The sequence below is a fragment of the Opisthocomus hoazin genome, chromosome 7 (genome assembly GCF_030867145.1).
Source record: "Opisthocomus hoazin isolate bOpiHoa1 chromosome 7, bOpiHoa1.hap1, whole genome shotgun sequence".
Taxonomy (NCBI): domain Eukaryota; kingdom Metazoa; phylum Chordata; class Aves; order Opisthocomiformes; family Opisthocomidae; genus Opisthocomus; species Opisthocomus hoazin.
The window spans coordinates 10522881-10549507 of NC_134420.1; the positions used below are offsets into that span (position 1 = coordinate 10522881).

At 38.8% G+C, this 26627-nt stretch overlaps 1 protein-coding gene across 1 annotated transcript in view; it reads left to right on the forward strand.

Moving 5' to 3' along the window:
* The window catches only part of SPON1 (spondin 1), a 214958-nt gene that overhangs the window by 82202 nt on the left and 106129 nt on the right, over positions 1 to 26627 (forward strand). The window contains exon 6 of the mRNA XM_009937171.2: positions 774 to 922. Coding sequence (XP_009935473.2) covers positions 774 to 922 — 149 coding nt within the window. The remainder of the gene's footprint in view (positions 1 to 773; positions 923 to 26627) is intronic.

Here is a 26627-nt window from a genome sequence, read left to right on the forward strand (position 1 = left end):
GCAGAAGCAGAAAAGCAGCTATGTCAGTGCCAATAAAAGCAGTTCTTTACCAGCATTTCAAAAGTTTCCTGGAAGAAGTGCTGGACACCATTTGCCCACGCAAAGCGAATGTTTCACCTCTGTTTCAGCTGGAAGCTGCTATGGGAAGTTTCTGGCTGTAAGCCCTTTGTAGTTCCGTGTCTGATAACGTTCGGGCACAAAGCTATAAACAAAAATCTGTATGATAGTGTCATCACGCTTACATCTATCTTTTGCTGATAATCTGCTGTCACCACTCAAATGCAAATCTAGTGGACTGTTAGAAACCAGTAAGGAAAATGACTTGATGTTAAATCTTTGTGTCACCACTGAAGTCTTCCCTTGCAGGTTTCATCCTCAAAAATGTTTTACATGGAAACTTAAAATGAAAGAATTCTTAATCTTCCCGAAGAAGTGAAGTACCCAGAGAAGAAAAAAATATACTCAGCCTATCTAGGGGGGGCTGCTTGATTAGGCAGAATACAATCTTTCTTACTATTTCTGCCTGTGTTGTTATATCACATAATTACTGATGCACTATGCTATATTTCTGTAGTTCACTGGATTATTCTTATTACTCTAAAGATACGGTGTATTGATGTAGTCAGAACTGACAGTTTGCAACACATGCAAACCTTGGTACTGGTAAAGACTGGGCACTTCAAACCTTTCACTTTAAAAAAAAATTAGGAATTATACTTTGAGGCTGTCTTGATGGCTGATGTATTTTAGTTTATTTTTTTCCCCCCTGAAAGGACGCACCAACCACTGGTCTGCGATCATCGGTAGTTCTCACTCGAAGAACTACATCCTTTGGGAGTATGGAGGATATGCTAGTGAAGGTGTCAAACAAGTCGCAGAGTTGGGGTCCCCAGTAAAGATGGAAGAAGAAATTCGACAGCAAGTAGGTGTAATTTAGTGCATGCTTTATGAAATGCATCCTGCCTTGGACTGTGAATGATTTGTCATTGACAATGTTGGTGAATGTCATTTTGCTGGCTAATTTTCAGTTAAGCAGATTAGGAGATCTGCCTGTCTTTCTAGACTCATTCTTACTCTGGCAAAGATTTTTGTCTCTGAAAGGACAAGTAAGTCATGGTATTCTGAACTTAGAGAATCTATGTGTCATGCCAGATACAAGTCAGAGGTAGAAAAGTAAAACTCATCTTTCCAGGCCTAATCATGAAGATACATAGAGTTTGTTAACGGAATACCTTGAAGATAGCAAGAAGCGTGACTTATTGTTTTTTGAGGTGGTGATTTTTATTTTATAGTATATTGTAGAGATTTTTTTTTTTTGGTCCTTATAAGCACCTTTGCAGTTTTCTTCAGATTCATACAAGTTAGAATTGCTCTTACAGGAGAGTGAGGTGATTTTTGTTGCTGAGCAGGAAAACTTTACACAACTGCACCAACAAAATTTGGTGAATCGGGATTATGGTTTAAGGGCAAAAGAGCCTTAACAGTGTATCATCTTATAAGGGATTGATTCAGCTGAACAGAAATAAATCTGTTTAGTTTATAGATGATTTGCATTTTGTTACATCAAGGAACAAGGAACCAAAATGAAATATAGCAGGACACAGTATTACTATTAGGACGTCTACCTCCATGAAATGTAAGGACTCACTGGAAACTGAGCTCAGTTATAAGACAGAAAAAATGTAAATATTATTACACATAATAGAATTATACGTATGATTTTGTGTAGATGTATGTGTGTAGGTAAGTGTATATATAATATATAGTGATGATTGCTCCACATGGGAGAGAAGGCAGAAATTGCCCCCAACAGCTTACTGCCTTGTACAGACAAGACAGGAGCAGAAGCGAAACAGCATTCGGTAAGAGAAGTTACAGACAGATCTGGTTTACTGGAGCCCCTGTCTGATTCCACTTTCCTGACCTTCCCCCCAAACCGATAAAGTGGTACAGGTGAGGAGGCGGCCTAATCCTGTCATGAATGAGTGGTTTAGGCCGCTTAAAGAATAAATGTCAAAGGTATAAGCAAAAGTGGTTTTAATAGGAATTGATCAAAGTGTGATTTAACGAAGTTCGATAGGAAGGTTCACTCTGTTACTTACTACATGGAAGGAACGTACAAAGGAAAATCGAGGTAGAATTGAGGTAGAATGATTTACACAGAGATTGAAGATGGAAAAGGGGAAGGGAGACCCTCCCGTTGAGTCACAAGGTTCAGAATGGACCCCCTTTCTTTCTAAACTCATTCTCAGAGAGGAGCCTAGGTGTGGCTGGATCCAGACTTAGACCCAGACTTGTTCAGTGGTTTATGTCTAAAGGATTATATCTGTATGTTTCATTAGCATTAATTCAGCATGCAATCAAAGTTACCAAGACAAAATCAAAGTTACCATACTACAGGGTTATGCACAATGTCAGTCGCTTACCAAAGCGCTGCCATTGGTGAAAGATCTCTCTGCCTCAAGGAGCGTACCTTGAGGGGGGTCCTGGCTCAAGGGGAGATCACCGCTGTGCAGCCACACTGCACTAAGAAGGCTCACTAAGGCTTGTCATATTTATGGAATAAAGTGGTTGGCTTGTAGTCAACTTACATGCGGTGGGAAAGGTATACATGAGACTCCTTGTACTCACAGCTAACTTCGTTCCTTGATAAACAAGTCTTGGAAAAGCCACCCGCTATTCATGAGTTGATTGCATGATCAGTGTTCCAAGCTCATAAGCATCGATGCTGACTGCATCACTCTGCTCCCTTGTGGGTTTTCAGGGGACAGATTGAAACTAGAGGAGTTCTTGGCCCAGCTATAGCTCGGGCCTTTACCTCCTTCAGAGTCTGCACCAAACCACCGCCAGTCTGGTCAAGGGGTCGAGTGTACTCACCACAAGTCCGAGGAGGAACAGTAGGGTGGGACAGCAGGGACACACTGCTAGGGAGAGCAAAATGGGAGCCAAAGGGCTTGTTTTGGCATTTCATGTGCCTGCTTTTCTGTGCCAGCCTTTAGTGTGCTGTGAGAGGTGTGACCTAATATTTTATTGATATGCAATATTTTTAATGTATTCCTGGGACACTTTCTTCTTCTGCCAAGGGTAGTAAGAATTAAAGATTTCAAAACAGCTGGAATTTATGGAAGTATTTCTTTTTCAGTCATTCAGTGCCTGCAATAATTCCTCTGATTCTCCTGGTTCGCTCTAATCCAAGTAATGAACCAGTGTTATGACTGGATATTACCTAGAACAATGCAGCATATTAACAAATGCCATAACATTTTTATCAAGTTTATTTGACTTTTTTTTCCTTTTAACAAGTGTTTAAGCTGTGCTAATATTTTTAAGAGATACTGAGGTAAAGTTCTGCAGTCAAGACAACAGAGCTAGTATTGCCAGGAGCTAATTTGCCAACATTTCATTCAGGCTTTTCTCTTTCTTTACTGCAGTTTCTCCCTTGCAATATCCTTGCCTGCCTTGAAATTTGGTAGCATTGTTTCATTCCTCATGCTTCCCAGTCTGCCTCAGGATCCATTTCCCCCTTTTCCATTTCTTATTCTACCTTTATTTCCTGTATCTGTCTTCCTCCCAGCCTTCTGTTGTGGGGTGGTGGAAGGATGCAGTTCATTAAAACCACTCTCCCAAGCTGCTGTTCAGCTTTCTGAAAACACCAGAAAGACAGTTTGTGTGTTAATTTCTGGTGCCCGGACCCAGACCTCTATGCAGCAATGCAGGGCTGGGGCCTCAGCCCTCGCATGCAACACACCCACTGTGGGTAATACACTTCTTAAAAGGGTGGACTTGGATTTGGAAATCTGCTGTGCGTCTATTGTGTTTTGTTGGCAGTTTCTTAGGTGAATACATAGACGTATTTATGTAACTGGCATCTGTGGAATTAACATCATCTAAGGTTTTATTCAGGGGGAAAAATATCTATCTAATGATTTTTATGAATTTTTACTAAAAATTTACTATCCGTGTATGACACAAAAAAAGGCTTACTTAAAGTGAAGCTTTATTAGGAATTGTCCTAACTAGTATTCCTCGTTAACTAAAGATTCTCAAGTATGAGCATTTCTGCTCCCCATTTGACAGACTGATGAGTCATCATCAGCTTTTTTTCTTGATAGAGCACCTTTAAGTGTTCTGATTTGTGTAGTTACTGCAAAAAACCTATGTGATATTTTTGCCTGATTGGTCCTGGGTACTGTAAACTTGCTTTTTAGTTTGTTTACCTGGGAGAACTTAAAGGAACTAATCAGCGTTTTTGTTAAACTTTTCCTGGCAGCCTGGAAGGAAAGCCCATAAGAGTTTTACTAAAACAATCTGTCAAGTGGTTGATGTGTACAATAGGACTTGACAATCTGTCAAGTGGTTGATGTGTACAATAGGATAATTCATGCGTTACACTTCAGAGGTTATAAATGAACAATCAAAGGATAGAAAAGGAATTATGTGAGCAAAAGAATGTTCACTGATCTCATGTATTTCTGAAATACGTTCACTTTTTCATGTTGTTTTCAGAAAGTCTGATTTGTCCAGAACCTGTTATTTCATAAACTCCCTGGACAGAAACAAATACAAAATTTGAAAGGGGAATTAGAATGAAGTGTAATGCCAAATGTCGTATCCTAGGCAGATGAAACAAGATTAAAATAGAGACATAGTAATTTCTCTTTAATTTAAATGTCTCACACCGTAAGATAACTCATTTGGCTTTGCCTGATTATTTTAGGATAAATACTAAGTCATTTTGCCTCCATTTTATTTTAAAACTGGGGTAAGTAACACTGTGTACTTTGCCACTATCTCAATGAAATGCAGTTTGTACTCTCTGCTTATTCCCTATGGACACATAGATGAAATTCTTACAGGTTTGGTTTAATACTCTCTGAAATGTCAGTAAGTGGAATGACTTTTTCCATTGTATTCAGTGGTCTCAGATTAGAGCAGACTGTCTCCAGACTTTTGAGAAGAGCATTTTCTGCTTTCCAGTAAGATGCTTGTAAATTTTTTGACACACGATAACCTGTGAAGAGAATTTTTTAACTAAAGCTGAAACCTGAAATACATGAAACTTTCTACAGAATAAAATAAGAAATTTTAATTACTCTATCCAAACATTTATTTTTGCAAAATAGTTCTGGTTTGGATTTTTAAAAATATATCCCCGTAATTAAAAAAACAAAAGAGAAGGGAGTCAAAATTAAAGTAATTTCCTTGTTGGATCGATCCTGATTTATTTTTTTGAGAAATGTAATTTCAGGATTTCAGTTGAATAATTACCATTTCATTACCTGTTTTGTAACACAGCACTGTGTTCTTCCATGGAAAAATGATGTCATTAGATTTTTCTGACTGAAGCTGGTAAATCACCTGAATTACAAAGAAGAATCTGCAATATATTGATTACTTTTTGTTATATTGCTAGGCAAATTATTATTGTGTGTACTTAAACGGGCTCAAACTTTTGCTTTTTGAATTATCTGTTGTCGTGTACTTATAAAGTTTAAAATTAGCTAACCAACCAGGGAGGTTCCACTGAGTTGCACTTGTGCTTGACAGAGCAGCTAAAAATTGTCCCTGAACACTTAAGAGACCATGATACCCCTGACATTGTTTGAGAAGAAGGCTACTTTGCATTTGAAAGCTGTGATTGCTGCTGGAGTAGTTTAATCTCTGCTTGTTTAAAGCAACTAAAAAATAGAAGTAATTGCCCAACTGGGATGTCTGTTTTTGCTTAACCAAACCTTCAGTGAATGGCATCAACATCCCCACAGGGACCCCTTCCTCCTCGGTCCCCAGGGAAGGGATTTGAGTTCCCAGCCACTTTTCGGAGGCACCATCCTCTCTCTGTTGGAAAGACAGGAACACATAGGAAATACTAGTGTGGCCATAAAGTTTAATATGACAAGCACAGTTACTATTCTTACAAATAATCCAAAAGACCTTTAGGTGTCTGTGCAAAGCCCACGGAAATTTTCAGCAGATTTTGGACTTGGTCCCACAGTGAAGTAGTAAAACACTGTCCCAGCATGCTTTCTACTTTAGTTACAGCCTGTCTGTAGGTTTTTAATGTGATATTTAATCTAATTCTGGACAGATCAAGCTACTGGATTGTAAATTCATATCCAGACTTTTGTTTGCTGAGTTAGAGTCCTCTATTGCTCCATGCATACACCTCTACTGTGAATTATGGTACTTTTTATACCTTTTGAAAATGTTAAGTGGTAGATTTTCCATCCTTTCCTTTTGGGAGATATACCTTATGCAGTAATTTAAAATTTCTGGCATTTTTAAAATTAGAAGTTTTGAAACACCTGTTTGGTGTGCTAAATTTCATAAAGTATTTCTGCCAAAAAGAAATTGTTGTCTATGTCATAAAGGGAGACTTTGTCTACAAGTAAATAACTCGTACAACAGGGTTCAGAACACGTATTCTAGGGTGGCTTCTATCTTTTAATAAACTTCTGTTAGAAACTGTAATTAGGATGATTCACAGTTTGTGTTGCTTTCATTGAAAAACGAACAAACACTGTTCATTCCAATAGCATTCTTTTTTAGTACCTGATGATAATAAAGATGTGCTTCTCTAATAAGAAATGAAGCTGATGGTGTGTGCTGTGCCATTTTGCTCTTTGTGGACATATGATTAATTGCTGTGACCATGAGACCAATGTAGGCCAAAATACAGCATTCATTTTGAAAAGACATGTGTTTAAAAGGTGCCTTTTTTTCTGACAACTATTAAAATACACCAAAAAACCCTTTAAAAATAATATTTAATTTTCTTTTATATCTCATTAGTGACTTATAAGGCAGATACTTAGAGGTCGCTTCATTTTAAAGGAAAGGAAGAAGGAGAAAATCAACATTTTTCCTGATGTAACAGTAAATAAATTGTGTTTCTGCAAATCTTTATTTTTCTGAAGAAAATGTGGAAAACCACAGATTTTAATTTCTTCACTGAGTTTTATTTCCGTAGGCTTATATAAACAACATAGTCACTGTATTTTCCCATCAGTAAGCTAGTATATGGTTTCAGTGGTTACTGTAGTCTAATTGGAATTACACTGCAAAAGTTTTGATTACTTGTGCAACTGTTAAGCAGTCATGTTTTAGCTTTAAAAACAACTATACACATGGAATGCTTACTTTGAGATACCAAAAAGAAAAGAAACATTATGGTATGAAGATGAAAAAAAAGTCGTGTCTGTTTTTAATGAAAGCTTCACTTCCATTTGAGTCAGAAAAACTATTGTTTTGTTGGTGAAAATAGTGCCTGTAAATACTGGAAAATATGTCTCATTTGTACATATTTGAATAGTCCCAAAGCACCTTCGAGTAGTCTAAAAACCATTGAAGTTAATTTCTCTTTTACAAAAGTAAGCTCTGACAAATAAATATTAAGTGGTGTCTTATTATCTGGGCCAAAACATGAAAGATTCAACACACATATAATAGTTCATGCAGTCAGACAATAAAAATGAATAGGCAATTTTGTGCTTATTTGAGTACATTGAAAATATAATTTTGTTATGGATAAGCTCTTAATCATTAGAGTACAGTCCTTATGCTACAGTTACTCAAAGTATGGTTCTTCTATTTGGAGGATTGTGAGAGCTGGCAGATATTGAACACATTTTGTGCAAAATGTCCTTTTTATGATTGTGATAATCTCCCTGTTTATAGCACCAGGCGAAATATCATTTCGAAATTTTATTGAGCCTTGGGTCAAAACTTTAGCAGTATAGTGGCTTGTTTAATAGTGCTTTTTCAAGTTTTGTCAAGCTGCTTTTTGCCAGGTTTAGTAATGAGAACAGGAAAATGCCGTAAAGTTGCTGCAACTCATTCTCTTTGTCAGTAGAACTGTAGATCTTCGTGAAACATTCTAGTTACCATTGCTCATTTGGATTTGTGGTACATCTTTAATCCAGTTCTGTTAGTTATGTACAGAGCTAGGCTGGGTGCCTTATTGTCACAGAGAAATGAAGGACAGAGAATTTTACACCCGTGATCTACAAACTGTTAAACAACTGCTGTTTAGTTCCATGGTGGATGGGTATTTCCCTTGCAAGAAACAACTTTTGAGATTTCGTGTTACTGGTACAGTCGTGCCATAAAGAAGATGACAGATGTTGCTATTGTTGTTTCAAAAATGCTGTCTCAATATATTGGGATGTATGTTGCATTGCAGGCAATATCTTCATCTGCTTAAAATTAGAAAATGCTTTCGGAAATTGTCACCACTGAACAGACTCCTGTTAGGATGTTGTTTTTGTAGGAAGAATCTCCTGCTGACTTGTGCACACTGCCTGTAGCTATGCCATGCAAATGAAGCATCAAAAGCACTTCTGCCTCCCCACATTGAACACCTGGCTTGTGCTCTCTCCACAAAGTGATCTCCAGTCTGCTCAGAAATGTGGAATTTCCCCCAGTGAAAGTGACCTCCAGTCCAGCATTTCCATTCTAAAAGACAAATAATTTAAAGGAGTGATATTCTGTCAATGTCCAGGACACTGGTACCCTTCTTGGCATCCATGAGTCAATGGTGTTTGTAAGGACAGGCGGGTTTCTCTCCACCAGCTGCTGGGAGAAGGTGCAGGAGGTTGCTGGCCAAGGCTGCCTTTCTTAACCCCTTTTCTCAAAAGGTACTGACAATCTCCTATCTTGCCTCTTTCCTTGTCAGCTGGGGACTGCAGGTTGTCCTGGTAATAGACAAGTAGAGATGATATGGGGGAAAAAAAAATCCTTTTTTTAATTTATTTTCTGTGCTTTTAACAGCAGTTACTATTTGATAATAAAGAAGGCAGCTTGATTTTTAAAACTCCACGTTGCAAGCTGTCATCTTGCCTAACGAATTCCAGAGGTTTCACACCTCTAACTTGTGTGGGAGTCTTGGAAGTTTTGCCCTCTGAATAATTACTCAGTTATTGATGTGAAACAATCTACATAACCAAACAATGAGTTAGGGTTTTAACAGTTAGTTCAACAGTTATTTTTCCTTTCATTTACCTTAATTTGCCTTACTGCTTATTTTCTTCCATTTATCACAGATGCTCCATTGCTAATATAAACCAGCAAGAAATACAACTTTTCAGTGAAGTCCAATAATCAGGTTCTCTTTGAATAAAAAGCCTTCAAACAAGGTAGAATTCTTTTTGCAGAAGACAGACTCTTCAAGAAAAAAAGTGAAGTTTAACTCAAAGACTAGTCTTTCCTCAGTGAATTCTGGTGCTAAATCTTGCAGAAATGGGACCAGCAAAACTTCCTATGCTTTTTTAATGTCTATTAATGTTGAGAGGCCCATCAAAGCTTATAAAGATTTTCTGTGCCTCTTTGATAACTGCCTAGATTGCAGTAAAGCAATGCTAAAAGAGGGAAACGTTTGTTTCTGCTCATGGTAGATTCATTCATTTGGACAGTATGCAATAATTTTAGCTCTCCAGTACACAGACATAAAAGTCACTAGGAAGTGTCATCTGTTCAAGGCAATATGACTGGATTGCTAGACATTATTTGCTAATTTTAAAGTCTTTTAAAATATCTTGCCTTTTCATTTCCTGGAGTTAGATTTTATCATACTGTTCAGCTGTCACAAAATTATTACTATCCTGTAGCAGATTCATCCAGTGGAAAGATATGATGAAATGACTTTCAATTATTTTCTTTCAGGCTACCATTGCAGTATTTTTAAAACATGAACATTTCAGATGCATTGGTTCTTCTTGTGCTTCTAATACTGAGGGACAAACTCCATCTGACAGCACAAGTTCAGCACTCCTAACATCAGACTTTGGTCAGAGAAATCAGTCTCGTTACTTGCAACTAGTCTGTTTTGGAACGGTGGCTCTAAATCCTAACAAGACACAACAGATGCATTTGAGGAGCAACTCTAAGGCACGCAGGAACCGTCTTACAGCAACACAAGCAGAAAGTAGAGTAACACGAACTGTAGAAGAGCTAACATCGATAATGTCAAATTGTTTGACAGGCATGTAGAGCAGATGCTTAGGCTCCTCCTCCTCTGGGACACATCGCCTAAACTCCTGTTGACTTTAGCCAAGTCTGTTTCTTAAGGGTCAGAATATCACTAAAAATTAAATTAGGGAAGAGTTGACTTCTCTCTGGATACTTTTATCTGCAGTGGCTTAACCTGTGATTGAGATGCAGTGGCTGCATAGCCAGTGGCATTCAGCTGCCTATTGAAGAGGAGCTGCAGATGCTAAAGAAGTGCCTGAACTCTCATTAGCAGCACTTGTCAGGAACCACAGGATCTTCCTCTGTTTTTTCTCTTGTTGCATTGTAAATGTTGTTCAAAGGAACAGCATGATGTAACAGCTGAAGCTGAAGAGTTCTACTAGCTCATTTGACCTGCAGATGCTTAATTATTCAGATAAATTTTCAACTTAAAAACCAAAGAAGAACCCCCACAATGTCAAGTTCATCATTCTGGCATTATTGTTTTAGGGGCCTTTTGTTTGTTTGTTTAGGAACCTTAGTTCAGAACTCTGTTACTGTGATTATATTGAATGCTTGTTTCCACCTGAATTCCAGCAGAACACTCAGAAAAATAACACATACAAATATCATACATATTTCCATAACCAAATATGAATGCAAATATATTGAATGTTACTTGGCCTGTAGAATTTTCTAAGACTGCTCCTCTCAGTTAAATATATAGATCACAGATACTGATTTCAAAATCTGTTTATTGCATTTAATGTGCAATGAATAGGCATATTCAGGTAGTATGTTATATATGAATATATAAGGAATCAACTGGCCAAAGACGTTGAAAAAGGAGGTTATTCATCAGTCTTTCTTTTAGTTTTCAACTTTGTTTTCTTAGATTGCTTTTCCAGTCTGAATCTGTAAGGACTCTAATGTGTTGTAGTTTACTTCAGTCAAAACCAGAAGCAGGACTACTTGTTTTTAGAGGTGGGGGGAAGTTAATACTGTTGGCTAGTCTTTAGCTCAGGAAAGAATGACATGCTTGCACATTGTACATTTCTTTGAAGTTCACCAGTCAAACACTGACATAACATATGAATGAATTTAGGAACTATAATATATGCTGCAACCTGAAACAGATTGAAGAGTTAACATAGGGCTCAGATGAAAATGTCTGTTACTGTCCTTAATTTCTGGTTACAAACTCTCTGGATTCCTCTTAAAAAGATGTTATCGAATTCTCTGCCAGTCAACTCTCTCTTTCAAAAATGGCTCAGCTCATTAATTGTGTTCTTGCTTCAGTCAGTGATATCTTCAATAAATACCATTGTTTATGTCATAGGCTGTATTTTGTAATTCCAACAACATTCTGTGGAAAAAAGCCGTACAGAAATTATTGGAAAGGAGACAATCAGCACTGGAATATTTGTTACCTGCATTGACATTCACCAATATTGTAGAAAATGAAATAAATTATTGGTCTCAAAAGTAGGTAATTTGATAACTAAAAATATTCTATAGAAAATTTGTTTTGAAATAATAATTTGGAAATTTATGTGAGATAGTAGCCTGTATCACAACATGTAAGTCAATGCTTTGCCAGGACAAACACTGAGTACCTCAAATGCTGATTTTCTTCTCTATAAGTGAAAAGAGGCCAGCACTGTACCTGGAGAGGTCTATGAGGTGCTTAAACACCATATGCCTCCGCTATCTAAAATCTGCTTGAGCATCAGTAGCTTTTCCTTGAGACATTTTATCAAGGGGCTGAGTTGTCATTGACTCATATGCAGCCATGAATAATAGCATTTTGTCTTCTTAAAACACAAGATGCATGCATCCCTCCAATATTTAGATTAAGAAAGGCATTCAGGAGTTCTTAAAAATAATTTGCAGCCAAAATCTACTACTATCACTTAATTTCTTCTGGGCTTAAAAAAGCTACAATACTGCAAATAAATTAAATCTCTTGGTTATCGAGAGATGACTATATGACAAGACTTTGTGCTATAATACTCATGAAACAGCTTGTGTTGATGGCAAAATGAAAATGCATCTTTCTTTCTGAGTATAGGAGTCTGAATCCCCCACACAGACCTTCTTAGACACGTACGGAAGATTTTTCTTTTCATTTTGCAAATCAAATTGCAATTTTTGTACATCTCACATAAATTCACTTTAATAATCACACCCTAAAATCAAGGTTTAAAAATTGTTTTATGTCATTAGTTGAAAAAGAATGTTTAATTTGAGTTATGTAGGCAAAGAAATAGCCATAGTAGACACCTATTCATAAGATATAAAAGCCATCAGTAAATTATCTGTCAGCTGCCACTTTGGATAATTCCTGTTTAGTGTTAGTGGGTTTTTTTTCTTTATTTTTATTTTTTTCACACAAAAGATAGGGCAGAACTAGTGCACATGTCCAACTCTGATGTGCTGTCTCTCTCTCCCTTTCCTTTGCTCTGTCCTTTTCATATATGTTCATAGGCAAAGGGTGAAGAGAGAGTCAGGAAAGAACCGACAACCTTTGTCGCTTTTACTACAGAAGTGTTAAATGCTAGAATATCATCTAAGAGTATCTATCTAAGAAGAGCTAATTGATTTGATTTACATAACTTGCAATGTAGAAGACTGTGTTTCACTGCATCAATATCTAACACGCATCTGCCAGTCAGTTGCCATTGTCAGCCCTGTATTTCCACCTGGGTTTTAGATAGCTCTGTCATGAGCAGAGCTTCAGCGCTTTTGCTGCCAGGAGCAGTGGTGGTGCCCCAAAGCTGTGTAGGATGTTCAGAATGGTTTTGATCAGACACAAGCAATGGAATGACTTCAGAAAACCCAATACCTGAGTTTTTGTAGGCAACTTTTTGAAGTGGGCATTTTTACAGGTTATTACTTGTATTTTGTATGTGCATTTATGAGTGTCTGTAGGCAAATATACTCCGCTCATTTTGAATTTTGCATCGGTTCAGCATGTGAAAGGCAGGTTGCTCCATGGTTATTCATATAATATCAATGATATTCATGTTTCTTAATTCAGTCAGAAGCCTGCCTGTGTGGAAGTCAGTGCATCTTTGCACATTTGGGACTCATCTGCCTGGGGCATCTTTTGGATGTGAGAGGTGGTTTGAGTTTAACAGACAATAGTTCTGCTGTATTAACTCCCCAGGTGTAAACTGCTGTTCTGGAGAGGTGGCTGTCTTACATTTTAGCTTAGTAATGTTCCAACACGCTGAAAGACAGAAAAAAAAACAAAGGAAGGAAACCACACAAAAGAATCATAGTGCATCATAGTGTAGAGCAAGTCCTCATAGGTGATCTGTTCTACAGTAGCTCGCTGGGGCTTTTGTAGGCAAATTCAAAGTTACAAGCACATATCTAGAAGACAACAATCTAGAGCACCCTGTCCTAAGAGTTACTGAACTTTCCTTGAAATTACTGTGTATAGTACAAAGTTCATTAGAGTCAATTGAAAGGCTCCTCATTACATTAAAGGGAGTTGAATCAGCCCTCTGCATCTTCACAGCCAGGGTTCTTAGTTGGTTGTAATCCCCATGATTTCACTTGGAATATTCTGTAAACTTTCTTCTTCGAGTTAGCATGTGGGTTTGGGGCATACAGAATTTTTGGGGTGTATCATTTCATGTCCCCTCACAGGACAGAGGTCTAAATCAAAATCATAACTATTTATAAAGAAAAAATCGTTCCTACGTAAAATTCAGATCTGCATTTCAGAGTGAAATTCCAGTGGAAACAAGTGCCTGCTTTTATATGGGATAGATAGTGTGTTTGTAGTCAAGCAGGAGCAGAATTTATTTATATGTCTTTCTTTGCTTATCTTGCCTTTGACCAAAAATTAGTGGCTATTTTGTTCGTGGAATTGCATTTATACTTTTGCTATACTTTAAGAAGAAAGGCCACTCAGTCTCAGCACTTCTGCAACAATGTTAAGGAAAGATGGAGAAATGCATTTTCACTCAACAAAATAAGGAGAAAGCCTAATGTGTTCCATAGATACTCAGTTGTTTTAAATGTTTCCCTTTTCAGAACTTAATTACGTGACTGCTGCATTACTTAAGAGTTGAGAAGAACATGTCCATAATGAACAGAATCTGAACAGACTTTTAATGCATCTTTTTTAGCTCTCCCTGTGGCTAGGAGTGCTTATTGAGATCTTAATTTACAATAGATTACTGCTACTTTTAAAAAGTACTTTCCCACTCTCCATAATTGATGTATTAGTATATCCCCTAAGCATATTTTCTCGTTCGTCTTTCCTCCATTAAGATTAAACAGAATGGTCATTATATCATAAAGAAATTAAATACTCACTTCACAACTTACTGCAAAAAAGCTGCTATTATCTGTCAAATACAAAGATTAACTTTGCCTTCAGGTACATTTTTAATGGCCATTTAAATATAGCCCTGAACCACTGTAACACACAGTAATAGATGAAGAACTTTCTTTGTCAGGGGGAAGTATATCTTAATTAGGTGTCAGCCCCAGATTTTTTTGCTTAGATCATGCTCTTATCTCTGAAAGATTTTTATTTGTGGTTATCTGAATTAGTGACATAGTTGCAACGCAGGTTAAAATTAGGGAGACAATTTGTACTTTATTACTTCCTATAGACTTTTTAATAGGCTTCAATTAAAATGTCAAAGATCACATTCTATATATATTTCTTGTTCAATTAACAGTGGAGAATATGAGTTTGTAAAGATATGAAATAATCCAGTTTTCAGTATGTGAGCATAAATTGCATTTGCAAAGAGGTGTTCAAACATGAAACAACCCCAAAATTTTATTCTTAGAAATCCAGGCTTGCAGAATGGTGTGTGTTTCCCTTGTGCCCTATAGTACCTCGTTACTTTTCTCCACTGCTATTTTCTTCTAAGGGAGAAGAAGATAATGTTTCAAATGCTGAAAGTAGTTTTAGAAGAGCACCAGGGAACACAGAGGTCACTTCTATTTTATGATTGGATACTAACAGGTGTAAAATACATAAAATATATGCAACAGCAGAACTGCAAAGCTGTTCTTGCCAGCAAGGGTCGTGTTAACTATCCAACAAACTAGTTAAACTTTGCAAAAGAAATACGGTTTTAATGACTGATTAATTTTATCAGGAGAAATTGCAGTCACATTTATTGTATTGATTGTTTCATTATTAATGCTGTCATTGCTTTGAAGTCAGTTTTCACAGGCAGCTAGAGAAGTATCAATATTCAGTAGTTTTGATCATTACAGACAGTGAGGTCTGTCCGCCCATGCTTGGCTCTGGGGCATTTTTGTGGCTTCCTTGATATTACTGAAAGTATTTAAGATTTGGCTATCATTCAGAAGCATAATGATAAGCTTTGGGATATTCTTGTGTATATTTATTTTGTTAGTTTTTTTAAACGATGTTGCTAATTTTTGTAACACTTAAGGTCTTCCAAGGGAAAAGCCCTTCTATCAAGAAGTCTGGTGTGCTAAAATGGCAGTCTGTGATTTTATTTACAGGGATTAGCAAAATGACATGATGTCCATTTTAAAAGAACTAGTTTTTAGTGAAGAGTTCATGGAACGATTAAAGAAAATGGTCATTCTGGTTTTATAAACTGAAATTATAGTCAGCAAATGTTGTAAGATAACTTATTTTAATACCAAGGATATGTTTGGTTAGTGAGATTAAGCCTTTCATTTTAAGTCGGAAACATAGCTTTTAAGGTAACAATCCTTTGGCATCAAAGCCACCACTTTCTTTCAGTAGTGCTTTAGTTTTGTTAGCTGCAGACACCTTCCTGAATGCCCCAGATCTCCAGAGCTGTGTCACCTACCCATCACAGCAGCTCAGCTCAGGTGCTGATCTCATCTCAGCACTGCTGCCTTCTCCCAGTCTGGGAAGGAAGGTGCTCTTTTCTACTGGACTCGGTGTTTTGACACAGCTCTCTGAAGTTTGATGTGCCTTGTCATTTGTTTGGGAACGCAGCCCCTGTGACGCTTATTGGAAATGTTATTTCTGCTTTTTATCGGTTTTCCGTGAGTAAAGACATTCTTACTGATGCGTCCCTCACTTATTATGTAAAGCAGGTAACTAGCTGATTACTTGTGCTTCACTTAGCAGCATGATTGGATATGTGTCACTCTTGGCAATGTTGTAGAATAATCTTCAGAAGAAGGCAGTTTACTCGGAAGATGCTCCTCCAGTGTCACCTTCAATATCTTTTTTTTTTTTTTTTTATGGTAGGGGTTGGAAGGGACCTCTGTGGGTCATCTAGTCCAACCCTCCTGCCGAAGCAGGGTCACCTACAGCAGGCTGCAAAGGACCTTGTCCAGGCGGGTCTTGAATATCTCCAGAGAAGGAGAATCCACAACATCATTGGGCAGCCTGTTCCACTGCTCCATCACCCTCAGAGGGAGGAAGTTCTTCCTCACGTTCAGACGGATCTTCCTATGCTTCAGTTTGTGCCCGTTGCCCCTTGTCCTGTCACTGGGCACCACTGAAAAGAGCTTGGCCCCACCCTCCTGACACCCACCCTTGAGATATTTATAAGCATTTCTAAGGTCCCCTCTCAGCCTTCTCTTCTTCAGGCTGAACAAGCCCAGCTCCCTCAGCCTCTCCTTGTAGGAGAGATGCTCCAGTCCCCTCACCATCCTTGTAGCCCTCCGCTGGACTCTTGTTCTCACTCTCTGCTGGTCCCCTTGAGTGGGTCCCACTGTCAGTGACTGGCTCTTCTCTTTTTGTGGCATTGGACAATTACATCTACCTGACCAAAGCCTGTCTCTGTGCCCCGGCCTCCCTTCCTATACAAAGGCTCTGACAGAGCTGCAGTAAGTACCCTGGGTTGCCTCAGTGGAGCTCCACTGGAGACACAGGCTAGAATTAAATTAGCAATAAATAACCAAGATAATTTGCTCCTTTGACACTTATCTGTAAATGTTTTCTGCGGGCCTATACGCAGCACAATAGCAGTGCCATTTCTTATGTATTGGTTGTGCAAAACAGAAGAAGTTAGTTTGTTATGTGTTCAGCCTTGCCTTTATTTTTCACCACATCTTTCCTTCTAATCTTACTATAATTGCAGTGAAAATGTCTTAGTAAATGTATATCACCTTGTTCTGAAATTGTTTTTCAGGCTTCTCTTAAAGAACACCTGTGTTTCAACCTCTCCCAGATTGTATGCCATTATTTGATTTATTCTTCTGTACCTATTTTTAGGACTTTCCAGAGTTTGTAGAGTCCATATTATTTTCTTTAAATAGCTATTCAAATTAAGTGAAGGAATTCGGCTGCAGGCCTTTTATTCATCCACAATATGATATGAGAAAATTTTTCACCCTTTTTTTTTTCTATGGAAGGTTTAATAAACTAGCTGGCAAGTTCCTTTTCAGTTTTTATTACTGCTTTTCTGTCTTTTTAGCACCTTTTTCAGGAAGACCAGGCTTTGTTTCAGTTCTAGTATTGTTTTGGCCAACGTACACTCAAAAAAAATTACTGTGAGCATTGTTAAATTTACAAGTAAGTTATACAAATTCCTAATTACTCCTAATATGTTTTGAGTGTCCAGCTGTTAACTAAATGCCCTAACCTTTCTCATGTGCTAGTGCCTTTAAAGAGAAATGAAAATAGCAATACAATAAACCCCAACAAATAACAGTTAAATGAATTGCTTTTCATATCTATATGCCACAGGTTTGTTATCTGTTCGATAAAGTAGTAAAAGTATCTTGCTCTTTACAGGAAACATTAGAGCTTTGTAATCCTGTAAAATTTTATTTTTTAGTAGCAGAAGAAATCGGGCCTTCTCCACATAATACAGTGCTGTCTTTGTGCTGGAAGAACTCACAGTCAGATTTCAATCTACGAGAAAAATCTCTAGAATACGGATGACTGAGAGGAGCAATAGCTCTGTTATCTGAATATTTGTGGCCAAAGATCTTTTTGTTTTTCTAACCTTCTGTTACTGGCATGTAATAACGTAAATTCTTGTGGATATGTGCGCTAGATGGTAGGCCTGATTGCTACCTGTTGTTTTGCTCTTAGATGAGCTTGCTGCTTTTCCATTAAACCCAGGTTGGTTTAAAGGATTTAGAAGAGCTAAAAGTATAGAAAAACATAGGGAAAAGATTGATGGGCAGTTTGGGGTAGGGCAGCAGTAGCTTATGTCCCCTGAATCTTAGATACTCTTTGGAAAAAAAGAGATTACTGGTACTCTCTTTTCTTATTATGGTGTTAGGAGAATAAATTAAAATGTATTCTTTTAGTATATGTTTGTGAAACACATAAAAATACAGGGAGAGAGTCTGGCTTATAATTTCTTTTATACATTTTGCTTAACTGGTGACATAATTCCTCAATGTCATCATTAAGGCATGAATTCTTTTCTTACAGTGATGTCCAGTAATATTTTCTGTTCACAGAATGTTCATCTAACGGTTTCATAGCACTTTAAAAATATATAATAAAAAGAAACTTTGTAATACTCAGGTTGGATAGAGAGATTTTATCAGTGTAGAGTGGTTAAGTGCCTTGTATATGTTATAAATCAGTGATTAAACTGGGAATTAACTTTTGGACCAATTTAAGAACAAATATATTTGTAAAGCTTTTCTTGGTTGCTATGTAGAAATTCTTCATAATCTCCATCAGTAAGTATTTTTATGTTGATATCCCTCCATTTTGTGTTATCTTTAGACAGAAATGTGAAAGAGGAATATTATGTTCCAGTATAAACCAAAGGCGAAGTCAAAGGGTCTTTTCTTTGGCCAGTGCCTTTGAATAGTGATTTTGACTGTACATGACTTTCAGGGTTGCTTCAAACTGATCTCCTTCATTATTAGGTGATGCTGAAAGAGCTATATTCAAAGATAAATTTCCACCGGAACTTGACACTTAAGACTTCGTGAGAATATTAGCTAGTAAGATAGGATGGGTAATATAGAATATATTTTGCTACCTTTTTTTAATTAGGTCACAGGACAGTAACTTGACGGCTGTCTAAGGCAGAAAACTAACTGCTGGGATTCCTTGGCTCTGGTAGTGCTATTGCATCCTGCAATACTGGACACTTCAGTCTATCTTTTGATACCTGTGACAGATAGTCAGCCTGTGAATTGACTGTAATGTTAGGCAGAACATGTATATGTTGTGACAGTTAATATCGTACGTGCTTTTGTAAAGCACTTGTAAAATATTATAAAGTGCTATTGATCTACACCAATGCACGTAGCATGGGCAATAAACAGGAGGAGCTGGAAGCCATTGTACAGCAGGACAGCTACGACTTGGTTGCCATCACAGAAACGTGGTGGGACAGCTCGCATGACTGGCATGCTGTCATGATGGCTACAGACTCTTTAGGAAAGACGGGCCAACAAGGAGAGGTGGTGGAGTTGCTCTGTATGTGAGGGAGCAACTGGAATGTATTGAGCTTTGCCTGGGGGAGGATGAAGAATAAGTCGAGAGCTTATGGGTTAGAATTAAGGGACAGCCTCATATGGGTGATGTTATTGTGGGTGTGTACTACAGGCCACCTGACTAGGAGGAGGAAGTTGATGAGGCCTTCTACAGGCAGCTGCAAGCAGCCTCACAATCACAGGCCCTGGTTCTCATGGGGGACTTCAACCACCCTGACATCAGCTGGGAAGACCACAGAGCCAGGCATATACAATCCAGGAGGTTCCTGCAGAGCATTGATGATAACTTTCTGATGCAAGTGGTGGAGGAACCAACAAGGAAAGGCACTCTGCTGGACCTTGTACTAACAAACAAAGAAGGACTGGTGGAGGATGTGAAGGTTGGAGATAGACTCAGCTGCAGTGACCATGAAATGGTGGAGTTCAGGATCCTGAGTGGAGGAAGCAGGGCGATAAGTAGGATCAAACCCTTGGACTTCAGGAGAGCTAACTTTGACCTCTTCAAGGAGCTACTTGGAGGAATCCCATGGGACAGGGCTCTCGAAGGCAGGGGGGTCCAAGAGTTGTGGCTGCTGTTTAAAAACCACTTCCTCCATGCTCAGGAGTGGTGCATCCCCCTGAGCAAGAAATCGAGCAAAGGAGGCAGAAGACCTGCATGGATGAGCAAGGAGCTTCTAGCGGAGATCAGGTGGAAGAGAAAGGTCCATGGAATGTGGAAAGAGGGGCAGGCCACTTGGGAAGAGTACAGGAATGTGGTCAGAGCGTGCAGGGATGCAATGAGGAAGGCTAAGGTCCACCTGGAACTGAATCTGACAAGGGATGTCAAGGACAACAAGAAGGGCTTCTTCAGCTACATCAGCAGCAAATGGAAGATTAGGGATAATGTGGGGCTGCTGCTGAAAGAGGTGGGTATCCTGGTGATGGAGGGTGCAGAGAAGGCAGAGTTACTGAATGCCTTCTTTGCTTCAGCCTTCAGTGCCAAGGCCGGCCCTCAGGAATCCCAGGCCCTGGAGGTAAGAGAGGAGGCCCACAGAGAGGATGAGTTTCCCTTGGTCGAGCAGGACTGTGTGAGGGATTGCTTAAGCAATCTGGATGCCCACTAATCCATGGGCCCTGATGGAATGCACCCACGAGTGCTGAGGTTGCTGGTTGATGTCATTGCTGAACCACTCTCCATCATCTTTGAAAGGTTTTGGAGGACAGGAGAGGTGCCCGAGGACTGGAGAAAAACCAACGTCACTCCAATCTTCAAAAAAGGGCAAGAAGGAGGATACAGGGAACTACAGGCCGGTCAGCCTCACCTCCATCCCAGGAAAGATGATGGAGCAGCTTATCCTGGAGGTCATCAACAAGCAAGTGGAGGAAAAGAAGGTTATCAGGAGTAGTCAGCATGGATTCACCAAGGGGAAATCATGCCTGACCAATCTGATAGCTTTTTAAGACGGCATGACTGGCTGGGTGGATGAGGGGAGAGCAGTGGATGTTGTCTACCTAGACTTCAGCAAGGCTTTCGACACAGTCTCCCATAACATCCTCCTAGGGAAGCTCAGGAAGTGTGGGCTGGATGAGTGGTCGGTGAGGTGGATTGAGAACTGGCTGAATGGCAGAACTCAGAGGGTTGTCATCAGCGGCACTGAGTCTAGTTGGAGACCGGTAACTAGTGATGTCCCCCAAGGGTCAGTACTTGGCCCAGTGTTGTTTAACTTCTTCATCAATGACCTGGATGAAGAGTTAGAGTGTACCCTCAGCAAGTTTACTGATGACAAAAAACTGGGAGGAGTGGTAGATACACCAGAAGGCTGTGCTGCCATTCAGCGAGACCTGGACAGGCTAGAGAGTTGGGCAGAGAGGAACCTGATGAGGTTCAACAAGGGCAAGTGCAAGGTCCTGCACCTGGGGAGGAACAACCCCATGCAGCACTACAGGCTTGGGGCTGACCTGCTGGAGTGCAGCTCTATGGAGAGGGACCTGGGAGTGCTGGTGGATGACAAGTTGACCATGAGCCAGCAGTGTGCCCTGGTTGCCAAGAAGGCCAATGGCATCCTGGGGTGCATTAGGAGGAGTGTGGCCAGCGGGTCGAGGGAGGTTCTTCTCCCCCTCTACTCTGCCCTGGTGAGGCCTCATCTGGAGTACTGTGTCCAGTTCTGGGCTCCCCAGTTCAAGAAAGATGAGGAGCTACTGGAGAGAGTCCAGCGAAGGGCTACGAGGATGATGAGAGGTCTGGAGCTTTTCTACTACGAGGAAGGGCTGAGGGACCTGGGGTTGTTTAGCCTGAAGAAGAGAAGGCTGCGAGGGGACCTTATAAATGCCTATAAATATCTGAAGGGTGGGTGTCAGGAGGATGGGGCCAGACTCTTTTCAGTGGTGCCCAGCCACAGGACAAGGGGCAATGGGCACAAACTGAATCACAGGAAGTTCCGTCTGAACATGAGGAAGAGCTTCTTTACTTTGAGGGTGATGGAGCAGTGGGACAGGTTGCCCAGAGAGGTTGTGGATTCTCCTTCTCTGGAGATATTCAAGTTCCGTCTGGAGAAGGTCCTGTGCAGCCTGCTGTAGGTGACCCTGCTTCTGCAGGAGGGTTGGACTAGATGACCCACAGAGGTCCCTTCCAACCCCTAACTTCTGTGATTTTCATGGAAGAAAACGTTCTTAATACTACAGCCCCATGCAGGAGGAGTCTGACAGTGAAAGAGAGATAGGAAGGACTGGATCATTTGAATGTTTCTAAGGTAAAATGCAAATAATTTGATCATCATTTGAGGAGAAATACGAGATTCTGTAGGAATTAATTAGAATCCTTTTAACAGTTTTGCCCTTCTGCAAGTGTGGACGAAAGGAATTTGACCTGTTTTTTAATATGATAGCTACAACTTGATGATACTGCCTTCATTTCTCTTAGTTTGTGAGGCATGATAAAATAAGATGGGTTCCAAGCAGTGGGATAATTCTATTTTCTTCACAGTATATGAGAAGAGAAAGGCTGCCATGTGTTGATGAGATCATCACTTTAATAGCAGCCATTTATCTCAGAATGCTCTCTGGAGGTAAACAGAGCGATCACTTTCAAAGTTAAAAGCATAATTCAGCCTGGCTGTTCTCTTAATCCTGTTCTTATTAAGGTGGCTTGGTTCAGCTGATCTTTTTAAATGGTGAAGAATGCAGCAGACTATTTTTTCAAGAATGCCCTTTATACTTGTTTTAGCTTGGATTCAATAGCAAATGCAAAAAGAGAAAATCACTTTTTAAGCAAAAGGCTGATCAGGCTGGGTCGAAATACACTGAAAAAGAGCATTCTTTATGTTGCACTTGGGAAATGCTGGCAAAAACTTATTTTGCAAATGACAAAAAAAATCGTAAGTTCTGATCAGGAACGACACAGATCACTGCAGTCAGTTTTGATGCTAGAAATAGTGCTGCTTTATACATGGAGTAAACTGGTTGCTAAGGAATAGGTAGTGTGAGCCTTTTCACATTGAAGCATAGACTAATACCTCTGGGAGATTCTTATTAGAAGCTGTTTATAGATTAATTGAAATGAATTCAGAGATAAAATTATTAGAAAATGGGAATATCTGCAAACTCGAGAACAAGGTGGTCTTACAAGAACTGAATCTAACAGTCTGTCTGATGGAAGCACTGATAAAATTTTTCTACAGCTGTTTTGGTTGCTGATAGAAGGGAAACTCATGCTTTCGCATCCATACATACAGTTTTGTACTTACGAGGGTGGATGCTTAATACTCCAGTTTTTGTTTCTCTTCCCAGTGAGATTTCATACTTTCCTCTAGTGTAGCAGCAAGGAGCCCATCTTGTTTCATTCTCTTCCAAGTAAAGAACAGAGCTTGCGTTCCCTTTCTTTTCCCTTTTCTGGGTACTCGGTTTATCCAGAGCAGGATCTTAGAATGAGAATCGTGGTGCATTGCTGTGAGTTTTGTGGATGTGGATATTTAGGTGTTGACTCGTAAGTACGCTTTCACTGAGTTCACAGAACCAAAGAAGAGTACACTAGTCCTTTCAGTACTAAATTAAAGAGCTTGTCTCTTCAGATGTGTGTATCAAAAAATATCTCTGAGACATTTTCCCATAAAGAAAACACTTTCACAGTCAGGTAGGATTGTAATTGCTTGTCCATAATTCAGAGAGAGTTTCTAATGTGTCCATCAAAACATTCACCTGGCAGCAGTTCAGGTCATCTTATATACATTTTCACAAATTGTAGCTGTAAATGTTGCAAACAAGACAGTCTTTCTCAGAAAACTTTCAATGAATTAGTCATCCATTTGTAGATTATTTCCGTAATTATTTATTCCCTAATGTCCTTCTTCTTAATGTATAGCTCTAGAAGTTGGAACTGTTGAAGTTTCTCCTCTAAAATAAAACCACTATTTAAAGAAAGAAAAAAAATTCCTTGTATATAACTGGCTACTAATCACAGACATTTCTTTTAACTTTTCACATTTACTTGACTTGAGTTACTGAGTTTAATAATAGTCAAGAAGCAAGTATAGACATGAAAAAAAAGAGAAATAGTTAACATTGAGGCAAAATGTATTGATTTAATTAAATTTCTGTCATATGCCCCAGAAAGAAATGTCAAATTAAAGCCAGTTATATTGGTTAGATATTTCAGATCTGACACAAATGAAGTCTTTATTAATTCCTTGATCCCTAATTGTTTTATTTGCATCACAGCACACCGTAGTTCTTTGATGTGGTTCTGCTCTCGCTCCCATTGCAATTACTTAGGGCTTGGGCACAGGAGAGAGGAATTCAAGCCTATCACCTTAATTGCTTAGTTACTTGTAATATCCATATATTACCTGCGGGATTTATTTGATGACCACTGCTACTGCTGTCATCTGAAGACCCAGCTCACAATCTCTTTTATCTTGTGGCACATCTTGAAGGCTAGGACATGCTCTTATGCCCAGTGTATATATGAAGAACTGGGCACAGATAAAGAGGTTTGTCAAAAAGGCATGAGGGAAGTCTTTGATGGAACAGATAATTACTCCATTGCTTGCTATCTGAGGCTACCTCTGAGAACTTGAAGGAGCAGAATAAAAGCCCTGACTCCTTAGCTGGAGGCCTTCGTTCTTGCCCTATGTGGTTGTAACTCCATCTCTGCCTTATTTGTCTCATCTCTTTACCCGTGACTCCCTTCAGAGGAGTCAATTTTCCTTCGTTTCTATATCTTTTGGGTTTTTTCATTTTGACTTTTTTTTGTTTTCCTGCCTTCCTTGTACACCCAACTCAATCATATTCTCCTTCCTTCTTTTAGAATGTCATGTTTTTCTGGAAAGAAAAAAATTAAAAGAATATAGTTTAATTGAGCTATTCCTGCCCTGCTGGAGTTATGCAAATATGCTGTTATTTAATTTGAAGAAACTAGAAATGTGTGCATCATGTAGCATTGTTGTTTCATCTCTTGACTTCAGATCCACAAAGCCACTAATGTTTCATAACTTCTCTCCAGTACTTATTGTGGAGATTTGGAGTGTAAAGTAAGCAGTTTTGCTAAAAGAAAAAAAAAAATCTGTGTTTTTTAATGATTTTGAGCAAAATCTAAAAATTACACAATTTTGTGTGCAGAAAAATTCTTAAACTCCTAGGTTATTCAGAAGATTTAATTTTGGTAAAATAGGTTGCTTTTTTGTTTGTGGGGTTTTCTACCAGTTTTACTGTAAGCTTGTATATTATACGGTTAGCAAAGGAGCATCTGAAAATGTAGCATAACTACTATGTGTTGAAGAAATATATACAATTAATGATTTCAAACAAACAAAAAAAAACCCCACTTCAAATTAAGAACATAAATATTTTATTTTAAAATCTGAAATATGATGATTCAAAAAGGCTCTTGTTTTCTTCCTAAATTATTTTTTGGCTAAACTGACATTTTATTGCAATTGGACTAGAAAATTTATTTCACATGTTGAAATGACCAACAGAATGAATACGAATGAAAAATGTCATGCCCACTTTATATGGCCAGCATTGGGAATCCAAACAGTTAATACAAGACAGAAGATGAACTAAAGCAATTTAGCTACCAGAACAAAATCTATATTGAGGAAGATGAACTCCCTCCGACAGATGAGGGAAGACAGTTAAGGACAAGTGTGTTTCTGCTGAAGAAGCATATTACTAGAATCATGTCACATTAATGAAAAACAGAATTATACTGACAAACAGCATATTTTCCATCGTTGCAGAGGGAACTAATCTTGAGTCTTGACAGGCAGGATGCCCCCAAGAAAATATCCTGTATTACAGAAGATCAGCCTCTGCCAACAGTGTCAATGCTCCCAAATCAAAGCTAACAGAAGATCATTTCTTTCTTACCTTGGAAGCTGGTCTTCCCTTCTTTTTCCAATACACAAATTTTTTCCAAATTACAGTTTGAAACCCAGGAGAAAACAGAATAAGAAGACTCTCATAAACACGAGAGAAACTTGGTTAGTCAAATGCTTTTCTTTTGTTTCAGAAAAGAATCTACTTCTACAGTGCCAGCCACAATTTTAGATGAAGATCTTTGAAAATGTCACCAGAGTTTTGTTTGAATCTCCTGTGAGAGTGTTTCAGCCCTGATGATCCCTGCCAATTTGGAGCCAATAAAGCTCAAAAATATTCTTCCAACATTTATATAGTTTAGATTTTTTTAATTTCCTGGGTTGAAAGAATGTTGCTGTGCTTAGCTGCAGTTGTTGCACAGTGAAATGTTCTGTACACCTTTTCCCCACCATCACTGGGTTTTTAGCTTTTGTGTTGACTGTGTAGCTGTGCCGTTCTTGCCGCCCATTATTAACCAAGTAGGTGAGGCCAGTGCGGGGCCCTGCTTTTCTTGGCTTCAGAGGAAAATGTGTAAAATAGTTATGCAGATATATCCTTGGTTGGCTGCTGGCTCACAACATGCACAGGTCTGATCACTACAGGGATCTAAGCGTATGGAGCTGTAAGCACAACATGTCAGCGTGTTTTCAGACCTGTATCATCTCACATGACAGACAGAAGAGTGTTTGATTTTTCCATGAAAGAGTTATTAGTGTGTATACACCTCCATACTAGCAGTGATTTTGACCCTCAGAACCTTTGGCTTCCTGTGAAATCAGACTTTTGTTTAAATGTTAATAACATTTGAGTGGTTTGAGTCCATTGGTACCTGCTTTCACATGCAAAATTACGTCAATCAAGTGGAAATAAATTTAATAGGCTTAATGGTGCCTTTGGAGTTAAAGTAGCTTGGCTGCAACCTTCTGAGTCATTAAGGTGTTTTCTGA